This window comes from Podarcis melisellensis (assembly GCF_964234715.1).
Source record: "Podarcis melisellensis genome assembly, chromosome: 10".
Lineage (NCBI taxonomy): Eukaryota > Metazoa > Chordata > Lepidosauria > Squamata > Lacertidae > Podarcis > Podarcis melisellensis.
The window spans coordinates 27,948,666-27,965,348 of NC_138542.1; the positions used below are offsets into that span (position 1 = coordinate 27,948,666).

The 16,683-nt window shown below is 43.0% G+C and overlaps 1 protein-coding gene and 1 long non-coding RNA gene across 5 annotated transcripts in view; one reads left to right on the forward strand and one right to left on the reverse strand.

Annotated features, from left to right (window-relative positions):
* The first annotated feature begins 233 nt into the window (after window positions 1-233).
* Window positions 234-16,683, forward strand: part of ARID2 (AT-rich interaction domain 2) — a 103,937-nt gene continuing 87,487 nt past the window's right edge. For 2 of the 4 annotated variants that reach the window (XM_081928912.1, XM_081928915.1), the window contains exons 1-4: window positions 234-1,924; window positions 11,723-11,998; window positions 12,179-12,272; window positions 13,384-13,481. In XM_081928912.1, coding sequence (XP_081785038.1) covers window positions 11,907-11,998; window positions 12,179-12,272; window positions 13,384-13,481 — 284 coding nt within the window. In that variant the 5' untranslated portion in view covers window positions 234-1,924; window positions 11,723-11,906. Of the gene's footprint in view, window positions 1,925-11,276; window positions 11,999-12,178; window positions 12,273-12,636; window positions 12,822-13,383; window positions 13,482-16,683 lie in introns of those variants that run through there. The other 2 variants (XM_081928913.1, XM_081928914.1) reach the window with 2 other exon arrangements.
* LOC309379666 lies at window positions 3,847-7,904 on the reverse strand. The gene is made up of 2 exons (XR_014172572.1): window positions 7,172-7,904; window positions 3,847-4,102 (listed from the first exon to the last, which is right to left on the reverse strand). It is a non-coding gene; the product is annotated as an uncharacterized lncRNA (long non-coding RNA).

The window sequence follows — 16,683 nt, forward strand, 5'->3', positions numbered from 1 at the left end:
CCTCCCCGGCACCCGATCCACAGCCTTTAAAAAGGCTCTTCACGAGTCGGGAGGGCGCTAACGGTGCCAGCCGAGTCTCCATGTCCACGGCCTCCGTGGCCGTGGTTTTTACGGGTCCCCGCATCGCCGGTGCGGTAGGACCCAGCCCCTGCCGAGCAGGCTCCCTCCGGAGCTCGGAGGGAGCCCGCCATTCTGCGATGGCGCCGACCCGGAAGTCCCCCCATTTTTTTTTTATAGAAGCTTCCACCTTGAAGTTAAATACAGTACAACTGTGTTAAGACTTCCTTGTCAAATGTTCACTTACATTTATGTTGAATTTAATAACTCTTCATCTCACACCAGGTCCTGGACACCACTTAACAATAAGTCCAGGGTTCCCTCATCTCTAAATGGTTACAACATGATCAACTAGAGGACTGCTGACTGGTAAGGAAAAGAAAGATGGCAGAGGCCAACAAATCCATCTGAACATCCCTACCTGCAGCTTTGTTGACTTTTGAGGTCCGTATTTCATTAAACTGGAAATATTAATTTAGATTGCTGTAGTTTTGCTTGGTTATAATTGTTTAGCTGTTTGTTGGTCCTGATTATATGATTTTGTAGTTTTTGTATAGTTTTCCTCTTTTTATTTTTATTACTTTGTTCCCCATTCTGGAATTGAAAAAAACTGATGAATGGACTATAAATACGGTAAACAACAACAACAGATGTTGTAAGGTACAGTGGTACCTCAATTTACCAACTTAATCCGTTCTGGAAGTCTGTTCTTAAACTGAAACCTTAAACCGAGCCGTGCTTTCCCTAATGAGGCCTCCCACCGATGGTGCCCTTCGGATTCCGTTTAGACAGAGGTAAAGTTCACAAACCGGCACACTACTTCCAGTTTTGCGGAGTTCATAAACTGAATCGTTCATAAACAGGACCGTTCTTAAACCGAGGTACCACTGTACTGTCGTTTGAGATTTCTTTCAGGAGCAAGATCCAATAATAAAATTGAATTTTATTCTGAAGACTTGTACAAGATGTGCATATCTTAAGGTCACAAACTGAAAAACCAACTCTAAACATATTATCCCATGAAATTAAATGGAACTTTGTTAAAAGAACTGCCTTTGAATCCTGAATAAACTACCCTTAGATTCAAAGACTCGAAACCCTTACAAAGACTTAAATCTACTTGTAAATGAAATTTTTAAAAAGGATGAAGACAAGTTTCCCCAATACACAGGTCTTTATGAAAGTACTGGCAAGTAAAGCAAGCATTTCTCATCTTCACCTCTTCCAGGATCACAGGATTGATGAAACATGTTACATAAAAAGGGGCATATAAAAACCACAACTTCCTTGAAAAGTCATTAGTTCAAAAGAAGCTTATTTCCAAAGAGACTTTCAGCCAACTATTCTGTCCCAAAAGGACAAGGTACACTTTAAGTCCTTTTGCATGAAGAGATTAATCTGTTAACCATATTCCTTCAGACCCATACTAATTATTTTAGATCTTCCTCTACAATAACAGATCCAGACAGGTTGCCTTTTCTGAAGTACTGTTTGGCTCTGTGGAGGCTAACTTCATTCCTCGTAGTGACGGTAGATAAACCAACCATCTTTACACTCCTTTCAGTGGTCAAAGTCAGCATTTTGTAGTTCATGATGAATTTGCATGAAATACCGTACATAAAGGAATTAAGCTCGACTACTTCCATAATAGCAAACAGCCTTTTAAGGGAGGGGGAAAGGAGAATGGAATTTTGGACTTAAATTGTTCCATGGCAGTTAGGACAAACTGTTAGAAGGAAAAGCAAGCCACCCACCCCCAACTGTTTGGACAGCAGCAACATAATTCCTCGTGGGGTGATAAGACTCTCTACAGCGGCGAGTTAAAATGAAACCTTGGTGGGAAGTCACCTGCAAAGCCTACGGCGATGTGAGTACTATGCATTTTAACTTAACGTTGCCAGCTATTAGTTCTAATGGCTGGTGCTTGAACACAAGGATGGAGAACCTGCACACTTCCCATTAGCATGGCCAACCAAGTTCAGCATTGGGGGGAGACAGAGGCTTCCCCATCCTTCCTTCAGCCTCATGGCTCCTTTATGGTAGTTTTGGCATCTGTGTTAGCTAGCTCTTTCTGTAAGCCTCTGGCCCTCTTGCTAGAACCTCAGAGCAACTATTCTCCGCCTGGTGCCCTTCAGATATTTTGCTCCCAGGCAGCATGGATTAAGTGTCTGGAGGGCACAAAGTTGGGGGAAGGATGAGTCAAGTTATTATAAAAGTAAAGGCAAGTGGGTGTGCATGAGTGGGATAATGATTATTCTCCACCCCAGTTTAATCCAATAAGCAACCTCACAAGTGTAAGGAACAGAGTGTAAGGAGACGGCAGGGTTTCTTTGTGTGTGTGCAAAGGTGGAGTCGGGCTAACCCTGATGGTTAGAGAATTCTCCTCTTACTCCAAGTACAGTGGATGTGTTGATTAGATACACATTGCAACTCGTCCCAAAGGGCAGTAGAGAATGGTTCAGAGGGTGAAATAGGCCACAAAAGGGATCAAAAGCTCAGAACAAGATTATGGACATGGCTGACGTCTCTACTGTCACTGCAAACCACTTCAGGGTCTGGATAACTGGAGCTGACAATTCCAAAAGGAAATCTAGCAGGATCCATTATATGATACAAATGTAGTCAAACCACTGCTGGGATGTCCCTTGGATTATTTCTTCACTGCTGGGAGAATCCATTACATGCATTCAAGGAACATTTTTTTAAAAAAAGACCAACCTCCTCATACTTTCATAAACAAGCTGTGAATGTTGATTGTTGCTTGTCTCTGTAAAGCAGATCCCTCCCATTGTTACTGCAATTCAGAAGCCTGAAGCAGAAAACAGCATATGTTCTTTGCTAATTTTGGAGGAGCTGCTGCCGTTTCCAGTGTAAGCCAACCAGTGCTTTTCACCAAGAAATGAGGTGTTGTACTGTTGGCACCGATAAAGGATGGAGCAGTGCGCATGATAGCATTTTCTCCATTTCCTCATAGGATAAGATAGCTAAATTAACCAGTACCTCAGAGATCCTGCTTCTCTGCTTGTTCTAGTTCTCAGTACTCACTTCCACTGGATTCCAAAATAAGCAAAGAGAGATTCAGATTCACTGATTAACTGTAACAGGAAAACTGCTCTTCAAAGGCTGCATAATATTGAAGCATGCATATTTTAGGGTTCTACCATCCCACTGCACTTGATTGCATTTGAGGGAGAGTTGAGACTTGCTCCATTACTGCAACTGTTTCCTGCAATTAGCACCTGGATTTGCTCATTTCCCCCTCTTCCTTCACCCTACCTGTTTTGAATTAAACTGTCAGCCATTATGATAGGGGACCTATAAATTCTACATCGTCTAAAATACTGTTATGCACTTAATTAGCAACAGTGGCAATAACTGGAAATTTTGAAATTCATGTAAATATATGTGCAGGACAATCTCTGCATAGAATTAGATTCTATCATGTTCAATGGGACTTCTACAGATGCATGCTTAGAACTGCAGACTTAAGAACAAGACATATAGGTGCTTTATAGGAAATGGTGTGTAAACACACTAGAACTAGTTTTTATGTTCAACACTCTAAAGCACTGTTTTCTTTGCTCATGTGTAGGTTAGAAACTAAAATTAGCTTTGTTGAAACTTAGTGAATAACCCCCATAAGAACTATATTCAACTAGCTACCTTAACTTGTTACCTTGCACATAAATACAGTGGCTGCATTTGCATGCAACACAATAGATCAGTGGTTCCCAATTAGCTAAGTACTGTGGCTCTCCAGTTTTTAAAAAGCCAAGCCATGGACCCCCTACTTTAGAAAACCTTTTTATCTCTATGGTAGTTTTTGTTATGTGAATGGTGCCATGGAACCCCTGGGTGGGTTACACAGACCCCTTGTGGTCAGCAGACCACCCACTGGGAACCACTGCTATAGATTATCATTATGATGAACTCCAGCAGCTCTGTGGTTCTTGTACTCCTCCTTTTGTTTCTTCCTCTGGTGTTCCCTTGAAGGGTTCAGAAGCTTTTGCTTCCATTTTGACCTAACCAAAGCTTGTCATGGCATCTGAAACTAGACAAATTGTTGTTAGTCTTAATTATGATTAGTAGAAACAAGCTACCTCCCAAAAATAGTTTTCAACAATGCTTTGTTTCCACAAACCAGTAAAGATTAACTATAGTTAAAGTGTTGCATCAAAACCTTCAACTGTAGCGAAAGCTTCTGAACTCCTCCTTGCAGCTGGTTTGGAATCATTGAGTCTTGTCCTTACAACACTGAAATACAGTTTACTGTTCTGCGCAAAATGGTCCAAAGTTTTTACACTTTTAATATATGAGCACTGGTTTTTATTTAGTGCAAAAACTTCAGTCCACAAACTAGGCAAAGCCTGAGTATTTGATTTAATAGTAATGTACAGAAGAAACCTAAACTTTTGTTCTTCCATCATTTCCTGTACGACTTAAGAGAGGCATGACAATATGGAAGCTTGACTTAATACCAAGATGCAATACAGGGAGTTAGTGCTGATGCAGATAGATAGGTACCTTGTTCTTCAATGCATAAAGAGCAAATAGAGATTGCTGCCCTTGCTATCAACCTAGGACCTCAGTTTAGCTGGTGTGGTACAAACCAATGTTGTTTAGGATTAAACTGGAGAGAAAACAACCAAATTTAACTATGGTCAGTAAACTTTTGGATGGGAGACGACACCCCCCCATACTTACATTTCTCTAGAAGAAAAAGGAAACCACCTTCCCCCCCCCCCCAACAACTGCTTTAATAGCTGCATGGTAGGCAGACAACTGGAAAGTATTAAATTTTTCCAAGTACTGAGATGTAGTGATTTGGGAACTGGGGAGGGTGGGATGGGGAGGTGATTGCACTTCCCATCTTATAGCACTTATTGGCACTGTACCTTTATGTTGAAAGAGAGTTACTCAGGTTCCCTTACTTCCCTACTGAATAACTCCCTCTCTTTTCTTTTAAAAAAATGAATAGATGTCAGACCGGACCTCAACACTTCCTTTAGGAGCACTCTTCCCTTTACAATCACTACAGGAACCAATAGCCCTTCTCATTAAGGAATACATAGCTCTGCTTACTCAGAGTATCAGTTAGCTATCCTTTAAGAGTAATTTCACCATAATGGCTTGCAGGTCAGCACAAGCTCATCTGCATGCTTTTGCATCATTTGCTGGAAAACTTACACCAATTGTCTTAAATCCACCAGATTCTTAAGAGTCAAGAAGCATTTTTTTCCTATTTTTGAGGAAACTCAGATCTTCATTTATTTATTTTTTGCACAATAGAATATTGGTTGTCATTTGAAATGCAACCCAATGTCATATATCAACCTAGTTATGTTTCATAAGAAAGGACAAATATTGACACAACATTTAAGCGTGCCATGTATATAGCTACTGATAAAAACTAGGGACACAAATGCTGTAAACGCTCAAAGAAATTTATCCAAGACCACAGTGTTAAAGAAACAGTCAAATATCTTATTGTCTTTTAAGAATGTATACCAGCCTGCCATCCTATAAACAAATTTATCACAGCTCCAGGTGCTCCACAACAGATAACTTAGGATTCCTTGAATATAAATCATGAACCATGTGAATACAGCTGGCTACATAGCTTAGTTTAGATAAGTACTTGATTAATGCAAGTCTCATGTGAATTATGAGGATGAGTATTTGTGAAGTTGAGGCTCCAATCTACCCACTCTTAAGAGGTACTCCCACTGAGTACAGTGAGATTTACCATTGAGTAAGGATGCTTCAAATCATACTGCAGAGCTAGCTTAATGGATGTGACCATTAAGTGACAAGGTTCAATTTTAGGTGACTCTCCTTATAGCTAAGAGTTACAATTTAATCACTTGGGGGGGGGGTGATAAAAAGACAAATGACTGATGACAATATTTTAGTTACGCCAAACAGAAACACTATTTGCATTGGCGTTATCACTTTAAATCACATTCAATTTAAAATGGATATAACAAAGACTTGTGAGAGAAAGCATCTTTTTTTAAAAAAAAAGGAACAGTCTTTTCCAGAGTATGTTTGGTAAAAGTGCTTAACAAGCAAGTCTTTTTATATTAAGAATGTGATAGGCTCTGGGAAATTGAATTTTCAAGGTGTTAACAAAGAAATAAGATATGCTTGCTAGAGTAAATATATTCCTGCCTTGATTATTAAGCTGAATAAAATGCACACTGTGGGACTACAACCTTCAACAACTAGTGCAAGTACTTGTTATTTAAAATATAAAGCACATATAATGACCTAAATTCTAAGAGAAGCCCATACTGCTGAAGCATATAGTTCCTATGTAAACTTACCTGGGAGTAAACCCCATGGAACACAGTGGGGTTTCCTTCTGAGTAAAGATACATGGCTTACTCTAGGAAGCTTGAAGTTCTTTATTAACAAAAACTAAAAGTAACAAGACCAAAATGCCAGAAAGCAAGCTGCAACAGTCTACTCCTGAGAAGAAAGCCGAGACCACAGAGGAAAACAACAACCATTGCATAAAAGGATAGTAAGCAGAAGGGAGAAGTAGACGAGTTAGTAAACAGTTAATTGTGGGTACGAATTAGCACTGGGGAAATGACCACAGTGGCTTTGTTTCATAACTACCTTTTAAATTCTACTAAAAATAAGTCTGTGGCAACATCACAGTATCTGCATTCTAACCAAGTTAATGTTAACATTGATACAAATTAAGAGTATACAATTAGGCAGTGTTCCAGTTGAGCTTTTATTTTTCATAAATATTACCAAATCAAGTACGTAGTATAATTTGTGCTGCTCACCAAGGCACTTTGATCGCACAAAGCGAACTGAAAAAGCGTTACGATGAGGTTGGGGTTTTTTCCCCCAGAATTAGGACAATGCATTGCAAACCACAGCAGCCTCAACGCATCACTTTAAAGCCTTTTCAAAATAATTTCCGTAGGCTAGAGGTGCTAAATAATCTAACCATTAAAACAAGCGATTCAAGTTTAGTTTTGTTTTAATCCCTTTTTAAAAAGAGCTTGCTAAAAACGAAACATCATATTCGTAGGGGGGGAAAAAGCCATTGATAACAGGACCAAACACGAGATCCCTTACATAAACGTAGATGTACCTTGCAGGGTTGCCAGCACTGCAACTCGGAAGAGAGCATCAGTTTTAACAAGGCGAGATACATTCAGAAAGGCACAATTGCAAAAAGGAAGCACGAGAGTTATGCATTCCCAGACGTGACGCGCGTTAAAAGTCTTACAACTCTGCCCATCCTTCGCTTGGGGAAGAAGTGCTGGTTTGCTAGAACAAAAAGAGAGAGGGGGGGACTAAGGGGGAAAAAAGTTACAGGGCCCTGTTGTAGTTAAAAAAAGAATAATCTGTGGAGGAAAGCCGAGGAAGGGGACGGGGCTGAGAGCGAGGCGGCGGCGGCAGCGGCGAGAGAATCCCCTCCTCCTCCGGCTCCTCCACCGCGCTGTGGCGACCGGCGCTCCAGTCCCACCCCGGGGTGGAGACCTGCGTCGCGGCGGCGGAAGGGGAGGAGGCGAACGCTCGCGAGGTCTGAGGGAAATCCGAACTGCGGAGAAAATGGCCCCAATTCAAAAAAATAAAAAATAACAGAAAGAGAGAGAGAGAGAGAGAAAAGAGCAGCCAATCCAGAAAGGCCAAAAAGCAGCGAGGAGCCGCAGCGAAGACCGGCGGAGCAGCAGCTCCCCGCCCCGCGCCCTCAAGCCCTGCGGGCGGCAGCTGCTGCTGCTGCTTTTTGCTGCCTCGCCGACTCCGCCCGCCTCCGGCTCTCGCGTCAACAAGGCTCGTCTCGGGGTGGGGGGGGGGCGAGGGAGAGGCTAAGTCCTTGCTCCCCCTTTCCCTCATACACGCTCTCTTTCAACGCGTTGACCTGGCCGCCGCCTTCTGCTCCGCGCGGCCCCCCTTCAGCCGAGCCCGTCTCTCTCTCTCTCTCTCTCTCCGCTGCTGCTGTGACAGCTCCACGGGCACAAAATGGGGCTGCTCTTTTCCGTGGGCGCCGCCATTTTGTGAAGAGCTGAGCGGCCGTTGTTGGTGCTGTGGTGGCGTCGCCGCCGCCTCCTCCTCGGTCCGAAGGCCGCCCTGTAAACGGCTCCCGGGGCCTTGAGTGCGGTGGCGGGATGGTATCGACCCCCTCCAGGGAATCCCCCAGCGGACGGTTGCGTAAGGGACCGTGCGCAAATTGCGGCGCTCTGGCAGCGGAGCCCGGCTACGCAGTTTGAGTATCCTTGCCGCCGCTGCTCCCGCCGCCGCCGCCGCAGTATACAGTACGCGCAAGGAACTGAAGCGAGGGAACTGACTCACCTCTGCCAAGTTACCAGGCGCTTGTGGGAGGGAGACCCCTAGTTTTTGAGTCATTCGAGGACTGTTTACAACTCTCCCTCCTGAGTGGAGGACGAGAAAAAAGCCTTATGTTCCCACAAGGCGCTTGAACGCACGCTCGCCTGGTGCTGCATTTGTTTTTCTGGAGCGACAGCAACAGCTATTTCTGCGGATGCTATTAACTTGGAAAGAGCAAAATAAGCAACGGCGATCAAAGTTTGCATGCATCCCTTCGGATTAGGGTGCTTCTGGGGGTGAGAGTTGCAGAACTTCTCCTCCTCCCCCTTCAAAGAAACCACTATAGAAGGGCAGGAGGTTTAAAATGTTGAGAAATAATCCCAAACCAGGGGATTTTGCCCTCTTCTCAATAATGAATATGACCTGGAGGGCAGGTTTTACCAACCGTCTTAATACATCTCTATCTCTCTGTTTTCAAGATGAAACTGCAATCCAGTTGAAAGAAAAACATAATCTTAGATTTTAATTTCCTGAAGCAATTTAGTACATGGCATAAAGGGAATATAGATTTCCTTGACCGGCTCACTGGAGACCATAATGTGTAATCGATTTTTAAACAGAACTCTCTCCTAACTTTAGTTACCAGATCTCAGATTTGATAACATGATGATACAGGGCTGGGGGGGTCAGTTCACTGCAGGAGAGGGAAAAGTGCCCTTTGCCCCATAAGTCTCAAATAGTCTAGAATCTTGCTTATTCTAAGGGAGAGAGCAAGTGTTCACCTACATTACAATTTTTAAATGTCAGTGACATTTTAAAAAAATATATCAAGCACTCATCTAGAGTATAATTTATTTTATGGGCCTAATTGAAAAAGAGCTGTGATTGAGAAATATTCCCAAGTATTTCAAAGCGTTTATCTGAAGTTCCATTTACATCTGTTGAAGATGGGTGAAATCATGTGTTACTCTGTGGGAACAAAAAAATCTATTTGATTTCCACACATAATTCCAACTCGTTGGGTTGCGATTACAAAATTATTTATTGGGTATTATTGCTACTAAATTTTTAACAAGGACTATCACATACTACATTCTTTGGCATGTCTAGTAAGTAAGCCCTACTGAACTCACTGGAATTTACCCCAATATATGGATTGCAAACTAAAAGCAAACTTTGGAGGTGGGGATCACACAAGCTTATTCTGGAAATCAAGAAGGGCTTGTTTTATTAATACGTAGTGTGATTTGCACTTCAGTGGTGTGCTTAAATTAATCAAGTTACCAGAAATGATCAGAAGCTTTTCTTTGGACATGCATTTTAATACATAGTATGGAGCACCAGCATACAATGCCCCACTTCAAGCTGCAACTCTATACATACATATTTGGGAGTAAACAATGGGGTTTAACTTCTGAGTCGATACATATTGCGTGGTACTGCAGCAAGTCTTATGAAGTATATGGATACATAATATGGTTCAAATGTTCTACCCTCTCGCACACCTTGAGCTCACCCTCCCCCCACATTCCTACCTATTGTACGCATAAGTTCACATCCTTCTCCCTTCCCCCTAACAGCTATAATCTCTCATAGCACTTTTGTGTTCCTTACACATTCATTCTTGAGCTACTTGATTTGCAGTCTGGGCTTGCAATAGTCAAGGAACACAAAACCGCCATTCACTTTTACAGACCTCTAGGTTTCACAGTCCATATTTTGGATCAGGGGCCTTTAATAGTTTAACTGCGTTATTACCTATAAGATTTGCAAAATGAGTGGGCTGGTATGTCATACCCCACTGGTATGTCATATTCTTGGTTTAAAAAACACCAAATAAGTAATATATATGGTGTAAATTTATAAAACTATGTGCTGCATACGCAATGTGGCCAGGTGTAACTTGTAGCCCAAGTTTCCTCAGTGAGTACATTATGATATTACCTGATAAATACAGCTGCACTTGCTCATTGTACAATAATAAAACTTTATCTAGTGCATTTCAGGATTTCAGAGTGTGTTACAGTTTATTCCGTTGAGCCTTGCAACACCCCTGCAGGGTAGGCCAATATTATTACACACACCCCCCCATTGCACATGGCCTCAGGCTGAGAGAATAAAGACTTGCCTGATAGTGAACTCATGGCTGAGATGGAATTTGAACTAGGAAGATCGCCCAGCTTTGCCATGGTTAGACAAGTTTCATATATTTTGAAGCCGATTATAATTATTTTAAATATAAAACCTTTGTATTATTAGTGAATCTTCAGAAGTCATGTGCTACAGAAAACTTTCTAGATTTATTTTTTTGATCACCCTGAACTACAGAGGTTAGGAACTCTCATAAAATTACTTTAGGCCATGCGTAATGTGATACTAGGAAATAATGTGTTCACATGTAAAAACATATGGTGTCCAAAAATATGCGGGATCTCCCAGTTTTGAAGTAGAAAGGTTTTCAAAGTTAAAAATGCACTGTTGATTATTTCCTTTTCCTTTTGAAAGATACAGTTGGTGTGTTTATATACAGAACACGCAAGTCCCTCCCTCCCCCTATTCTTATATCTCCTCCGGTTAACCTGGAAAGTACTTCCATCTTTCTAAAGTTTGGGAAGAATGGAACATTTCCCCCCTGCCCCTAACCCTGGAACAACCGGTAGTAGCCGCTTCCAACCCCTTCCTTGCCCCCCCTCCTCTCCTCCAGCCTTTTCTCTTTCCGCCCGGCTTTGTGTGTGTGAAGTTTGCGGCACATTGCAGATGAGCCCTTAGCCGCGAGAGAAGCCTATTGTTCCCCGCCAGGAACTGCTCGCTGGCAGTGCTGCCTTTTGCCATTTCGGAGCTGCCTTTTGCAGTGCCTCGGCCGGCCTGCGGGGTGCGCTGTGTCGCGATCTCGCCCAGGCAAGCAGCACGGCGGCCTCAGATCTTTTTGTCTGAGAGAGGAGAGAAGTGAATCCCGCTGCCGCCGCCGCCGCCGCCACCACCGCCGCCGCCGCTGTACAGTGTGTGTGTGTATGTATGTGTGTGCGAGAGAGAGGGAGAGGGGAGATCTCATGGAGCCGCGTCTGTAATACACACACGCACACACACACTGTCAGTCCCTCACTCCAGCCTCCCCAACCCCCACCCTACCACAACACTAACCCAATTCATTGTGTGATCCAGCAGCACCATGTTGAGTCTCATGTGCAGGCTGGATCGGCTGGGTTCGTGGTGCTGAGAGAGGCAGGCAAGGCAGCGGCGGCGGCAAGAATTGCCGAGCGGTGGCCCCTCTCTCCCTCGCCGTGTGGAGACAGGACTCGTAATTGCCACTCTCTCCGGGCTCCCTTATTCCTTTTAAACTTTTTCTCCCTTTCTCTCTTCTCGAAACAAGTCCCTCTCCATGGCTGATCCCCGGCCGAGCACAGGAGGAACCCGGGTCTCTTGAAAAAAAGGCGAGGAGGAGCCGCGGATTGTTGTTGTTTTTCTCTTGGATTTTTTTTTCTCCCCTCCCTCCACTTAAGGAGACAACCCCCCCCCCCGACCTCTTTTTTTTTTTTTAAATCCGGGGGGCCGACATGGCAAATTCGACCGGGAAAAACCAACCCGACCATCGGAGAAAAGGACTGGCTTTCCTGGACGAGCTGCGGCAGTTTCACCACAGCAGAGGGTGAGCGAGAAGGAAAATGGGGAGATGGAAGGGGATGGTGGCGGCGGGGGGAGGCTGTGCGAAGCGGCCGATTTTAACTTCCAGCCCCTTCCCTGAAGGACGAGGCGGCCCCCCGCCAGGGCAGGGAAGGGGGGCCGACTTGACAAGTTGTTTTTGTGGCGCTCTCCCCTCTCTCGGCAGGTCTCCTTTCAAGAAGATCCCCGTGGTGGGTGGGAAGGAGCTGGACCTGCACGCTCTCTACACCCGAGTCACCACTTTAGGCGGATTCGGGAAGGTGAGTGGAAGTTTTAATTCGCTTTCTCCTCCCCCAACTCTCTCGCCGCCCTCGGGGGCCCCGGCGGCGGGCTGGGGGGGTCGGCGCCCGTCTTTCCCTCAAGCCGGGCTGGGAAGGGGGGGAAGGGGAAGGAGGAAGCAGGCAAGGCAGGTTGGTGCCTCGGCCTTGTCGGCGGAGAGCTGGAGCCCGGGGTGTGGGGGGGGGGTTGCCGCTTTTCCCAGGGTCCCCCCTCTAGATATTTATTTTTGGGGGGTCCTGCTATCACCCCCCGTCTCCTGGAGGGCAGGAGAGAGCGGGCAAGGCGGCGTGTGTGAGGCAGTTTCTTCCGCTTGCGGGTTGTGTGTGTGTGTCTTTCTCCCTCGCGCGCACAGAGAGAGAGAGGAGACTCTGAGTGCAGTTTTAGTGCAACTCAAAATTAGCGGGCATGTTTAACATCGATAATCGGCACGGAGCTCGGGCTCGGAGATGATCCCGGCGGCCGTGGGGGGGACCAGGCGCTGCCCCGCCAGCCCTTCCCGGAGAGGAATAACAAAAGGGGCAGCCAAGACGGTGTGTAATCAAATAGCCATCTTTAGGCTTCAAGGCTAGGGACAGAAAATGTAGGCCTCAAAAGAAAGGCCTCTGTGTGTCGCGGGAGCTGGCGGGCGGGCTCGGCGGGACGGGGCCCCGGCACCCCTGGCCCGGCGGGGGCGGCCCCCCATCCCGACTCGGCCTGGCTCCTTTTCAACTTCTTGGGGTTGTTGTTTTTTTTTTAACGGGCCGCGGGAGGATTTAAAAGCAAGGCGGCCGGAGAGACTCCCGATTGGTTATTGTCCAGGCAGCGAGGACAAAAACAAACCTCTCCACACCGAAATACAAAAAAAACCCTCACAACCCTTTTCTCGCTCCCCAATAAAATAAATGTTGTAAAAGGCGAGGGGAGGAGCGAGATGGGATCGCCACGGTTGCCTGTCAGGGCGAAATAGGGATCCCAGACCCGATGGAAACAAATCCAGAGATCTTCCTCACATTTCTTGGGTTTTTCATGGCAGCCCTTTTTTCTGAGGGTGGCGAGCGACGACGTTGTGCATGTGTGTGGTTTTTGTGCATCTCAGTGTGTTGTTTTTGACAGGTATCTGAGAAGAATCAGTGGGGAGAAATTGTAGAAGAGTTTAACTTTCCCAGAAGTTGTTCTAACGCTGCCTTCGCTTTAAAACAGTATTACTTGCGGTAAGTGTTGATAAGGACTTCTGCAGCAGATGTGTGGAACATGGGGGTAGTAGCATTTTGCTCTTTTTAGGGTGTGAAAAATAAGCAATATCTTCTCCTTCATTAAGACATTCTTTTTAAAAATTGCTGTTGTGTCTCTTGCCAGTTGAAAGTGCCTATTGCTTTTGTTAAAGGCTATGATGTTTCTGGATTTGCATTATTTTTTATTTACTTCTGCCTGATGCCCAGTGTGTACAGATAGTAGTTGTAGGAAGCTTTTTATTGGTTATTTAACACTGATATCACAGTAAGGCTGGCTATATGAAGCAAATTAATTTTAGTTTTAGCAACTCAGTGTTTAATTGCAAAATAATTAAGTGACATTGCTTGTCTGTTTTTTAACATGGGATGTTGTTTTACAATTATGTATTTTAAAATAAATGGTAAATGTATACATTCTTTGTCATCAAAGACTGCTATTGCTGAAGGTATGCTTTGGATTACATATAAATATGGGAGGGGACTGCATTTTTGAAATGTTGGTTCTATTAAGGGATTTCTGAAGTATGCTGTTGCTGTTACTTGATTTCCCCTCCCCCCAATCTTTAGCAATTTTAATTGATAAATGGTTTCATGTAGTATTTACTTGAAGTTCTATATTTTATAATGGAATTGTAGTAATTGTAATATGATGTTGTCTTTCAACTAATACAAATATATATAGCCCATGTTTGTAGATGTTTGTGCCAAGGAATCTATGTGAATTTTTGTTATTTTATTTTAAACAAGTTTAATATTTTGAGTTTATAATTAAACTTAAGATGCAAATATTTTCATTTTTCTGTTAGTATAGGTACAGTCTGCTCTGTTTTGTGACAGGCAAGTTTTAATAATTTTAAAATCTAACTTTAGGGGATTTAGCACTCTGAATTAAGAAATGTAATTTTTGCAGGTGCACTTTCCATCGGTTGTCCTAGATTGACTTCCAGTTTAAAGCTGTAGAGTCACAGCAACAGTGTAGAAGTGGTTATTGAGTTACAAGGAAGTCTGGAAATAGGCAGAATCAGTTGGAATATAAAGTTGCTGTGTACATGTTTGTGATGGCATATGCTTTTGTTAAAATTGGACTATAACAAGAAATTTCTTGTTTACAAGTGTGTATATGCACCTTTAATTTGTATCTTCACTTCTAAAGGGTTTGGATAAGGAAATATTGATATTTTAAAGGATGTTTTGGGATGTGTTACAGATATTAAGTGCTGGAAAAAGCTAATAGAGATACACTTAATCAAAAAACATAGTACATGCTTCTCTTGAGATTTCACTGTAATTTTCCCATATTACTCAAGTTTCAAATGAAACAGCAGCCAAAGTGTGGCACAGAGTTAATTCCTATTAGGAATACAGTCCTATACCCAGATCCCCACTGGGACTTATTTTTGAGCAGGCATGTATAAGATTCCATTGTAACTCATGTGTTAGATCATGTCATCTCTTTATTCCTGATATTCATTTCAGCAGACACACACCTGGACATACTTAAAAATCTAGCTTTGTATCGTTTTTGCTTTTAGGGGGCCCTTGTTAAAATACATGTGTGCCACTGCTGCACTAGGAAATGACTGTGATCTCTTTGTGGTTTTTTGGGTTTTTTTTGGCTAACATTGGCAAAAATCAACTTTATCTGCTGATGACTGTATAATAAACTCATAAGCATCAATAATTATTGTTTTTGAATTTATGCAGTCATTTTCATAATACTTCAGAACTTTTTTTTAAAAAAAGAGAATTTGAAGAATTTTTATTTTCTCAATTAGTATAGTATGAGCATCCTATGACTGATACAATTATTTGTTATAATTGATCTTTGTAAGGGTGATTGATCTGGCTTTTAAAGTCTCCAGACCTACCTTTTACCTATAAAGAATTACCTTCCCAACTTTGGCCCCAGATCACTTATGTTGTGATTTTTTTCCTGTTATGGCTTTGCCTTGTAGGGATGTATAAATCTTTTTTTAATCATCATATGTGGACATACACTAGTTTGTAGCTGCAGATTTTCATCTAGAGCACTGGTCTTTGTTTTATTAACATATTCATGAGGGGGCAGATATTAGCCCATTCTTGAACCAATGTCAACATTATCAAACCATTCCCCCACCCCCGCCCAGATGTTTCCTTGCTTTTTTCTTGTTCATGATTTGAGCATGTTTGAAGTATCCTTCCAGACAGAATGATTTTGCAAGTTCCAGGTATACTGAATTGATGTGCTTCACACCTGTAAGCCACAAGGGGACTAGTCCTCAGGGTGGGTGTTGCTTGTCCAGACATACTAGTATGATCAGTGCAGGAGAGTGAGTTCAAGTAAGTGACTGCAATAGTGGCTATGCTGCTAATAGGTCTGTGTTTTGCTGAGGAACCTTTTCACAACTGCTGGTTGAATAGTCATCTGCCATGGATACTTTGGCTGAGATTCCTGCGTTGCGGAGGGGTGGGCTAGATAACCATTGGGGTCCCTTCCAGCTCTGCAATTCTATGATCACACAGTATTTATATTTCATGTTGCAGTCTCTGAAAAATGTAGTATCTTCAACAACAAAAATGTTGTGAGCCCTCAAGTGGGTCTTAAAGCAGATATTGGTGTGATCATTGACAATTATCTATGTGAAGGTATTCACAAACACATGGCCTTATGGACATTGTGGTAATAGAAGCACAGATTTTGGCATTTCTAGTTGTTTAGAGTGAAATGGGAATAGAAGGCTTTGGTTTACATGTGGTGCAGGTCTCCCTAAGGAGGTGCAGGCAGTTGTCCAGGGAGTGTGATGGAGGCAGAAAATGAAGACATTAAAATAAAAATGGAGAAGCTTGAAGAAAATAATAATTGGAAGAGATAAATCTGCTTTTTCAGATAATGAATAGGAAAATTTCTTTAAAATTGTTCTTAGTATCCATCAAACACTGATCTAATCATTTAAGTAAGGTGGATTGAGTCCTATGTGCAATAATCTTGTTTAATAATTTGCTTTTAAACGCTTCACTGTTTTTTAAAATGTCGAATTAGTGTTATTTATGTAAGATTGGTAATGCAGCCAGTGTGTAAATAAACCCAACAGTTATCAGTCAGTGAGTGATACCTGTTGGGTTTCTATATGGGAAGCCCATGTTAAAATTTCTTCTCACCTATGGAGAAAATTGGTTGGCACTAAGCAAGGCGTTTTAC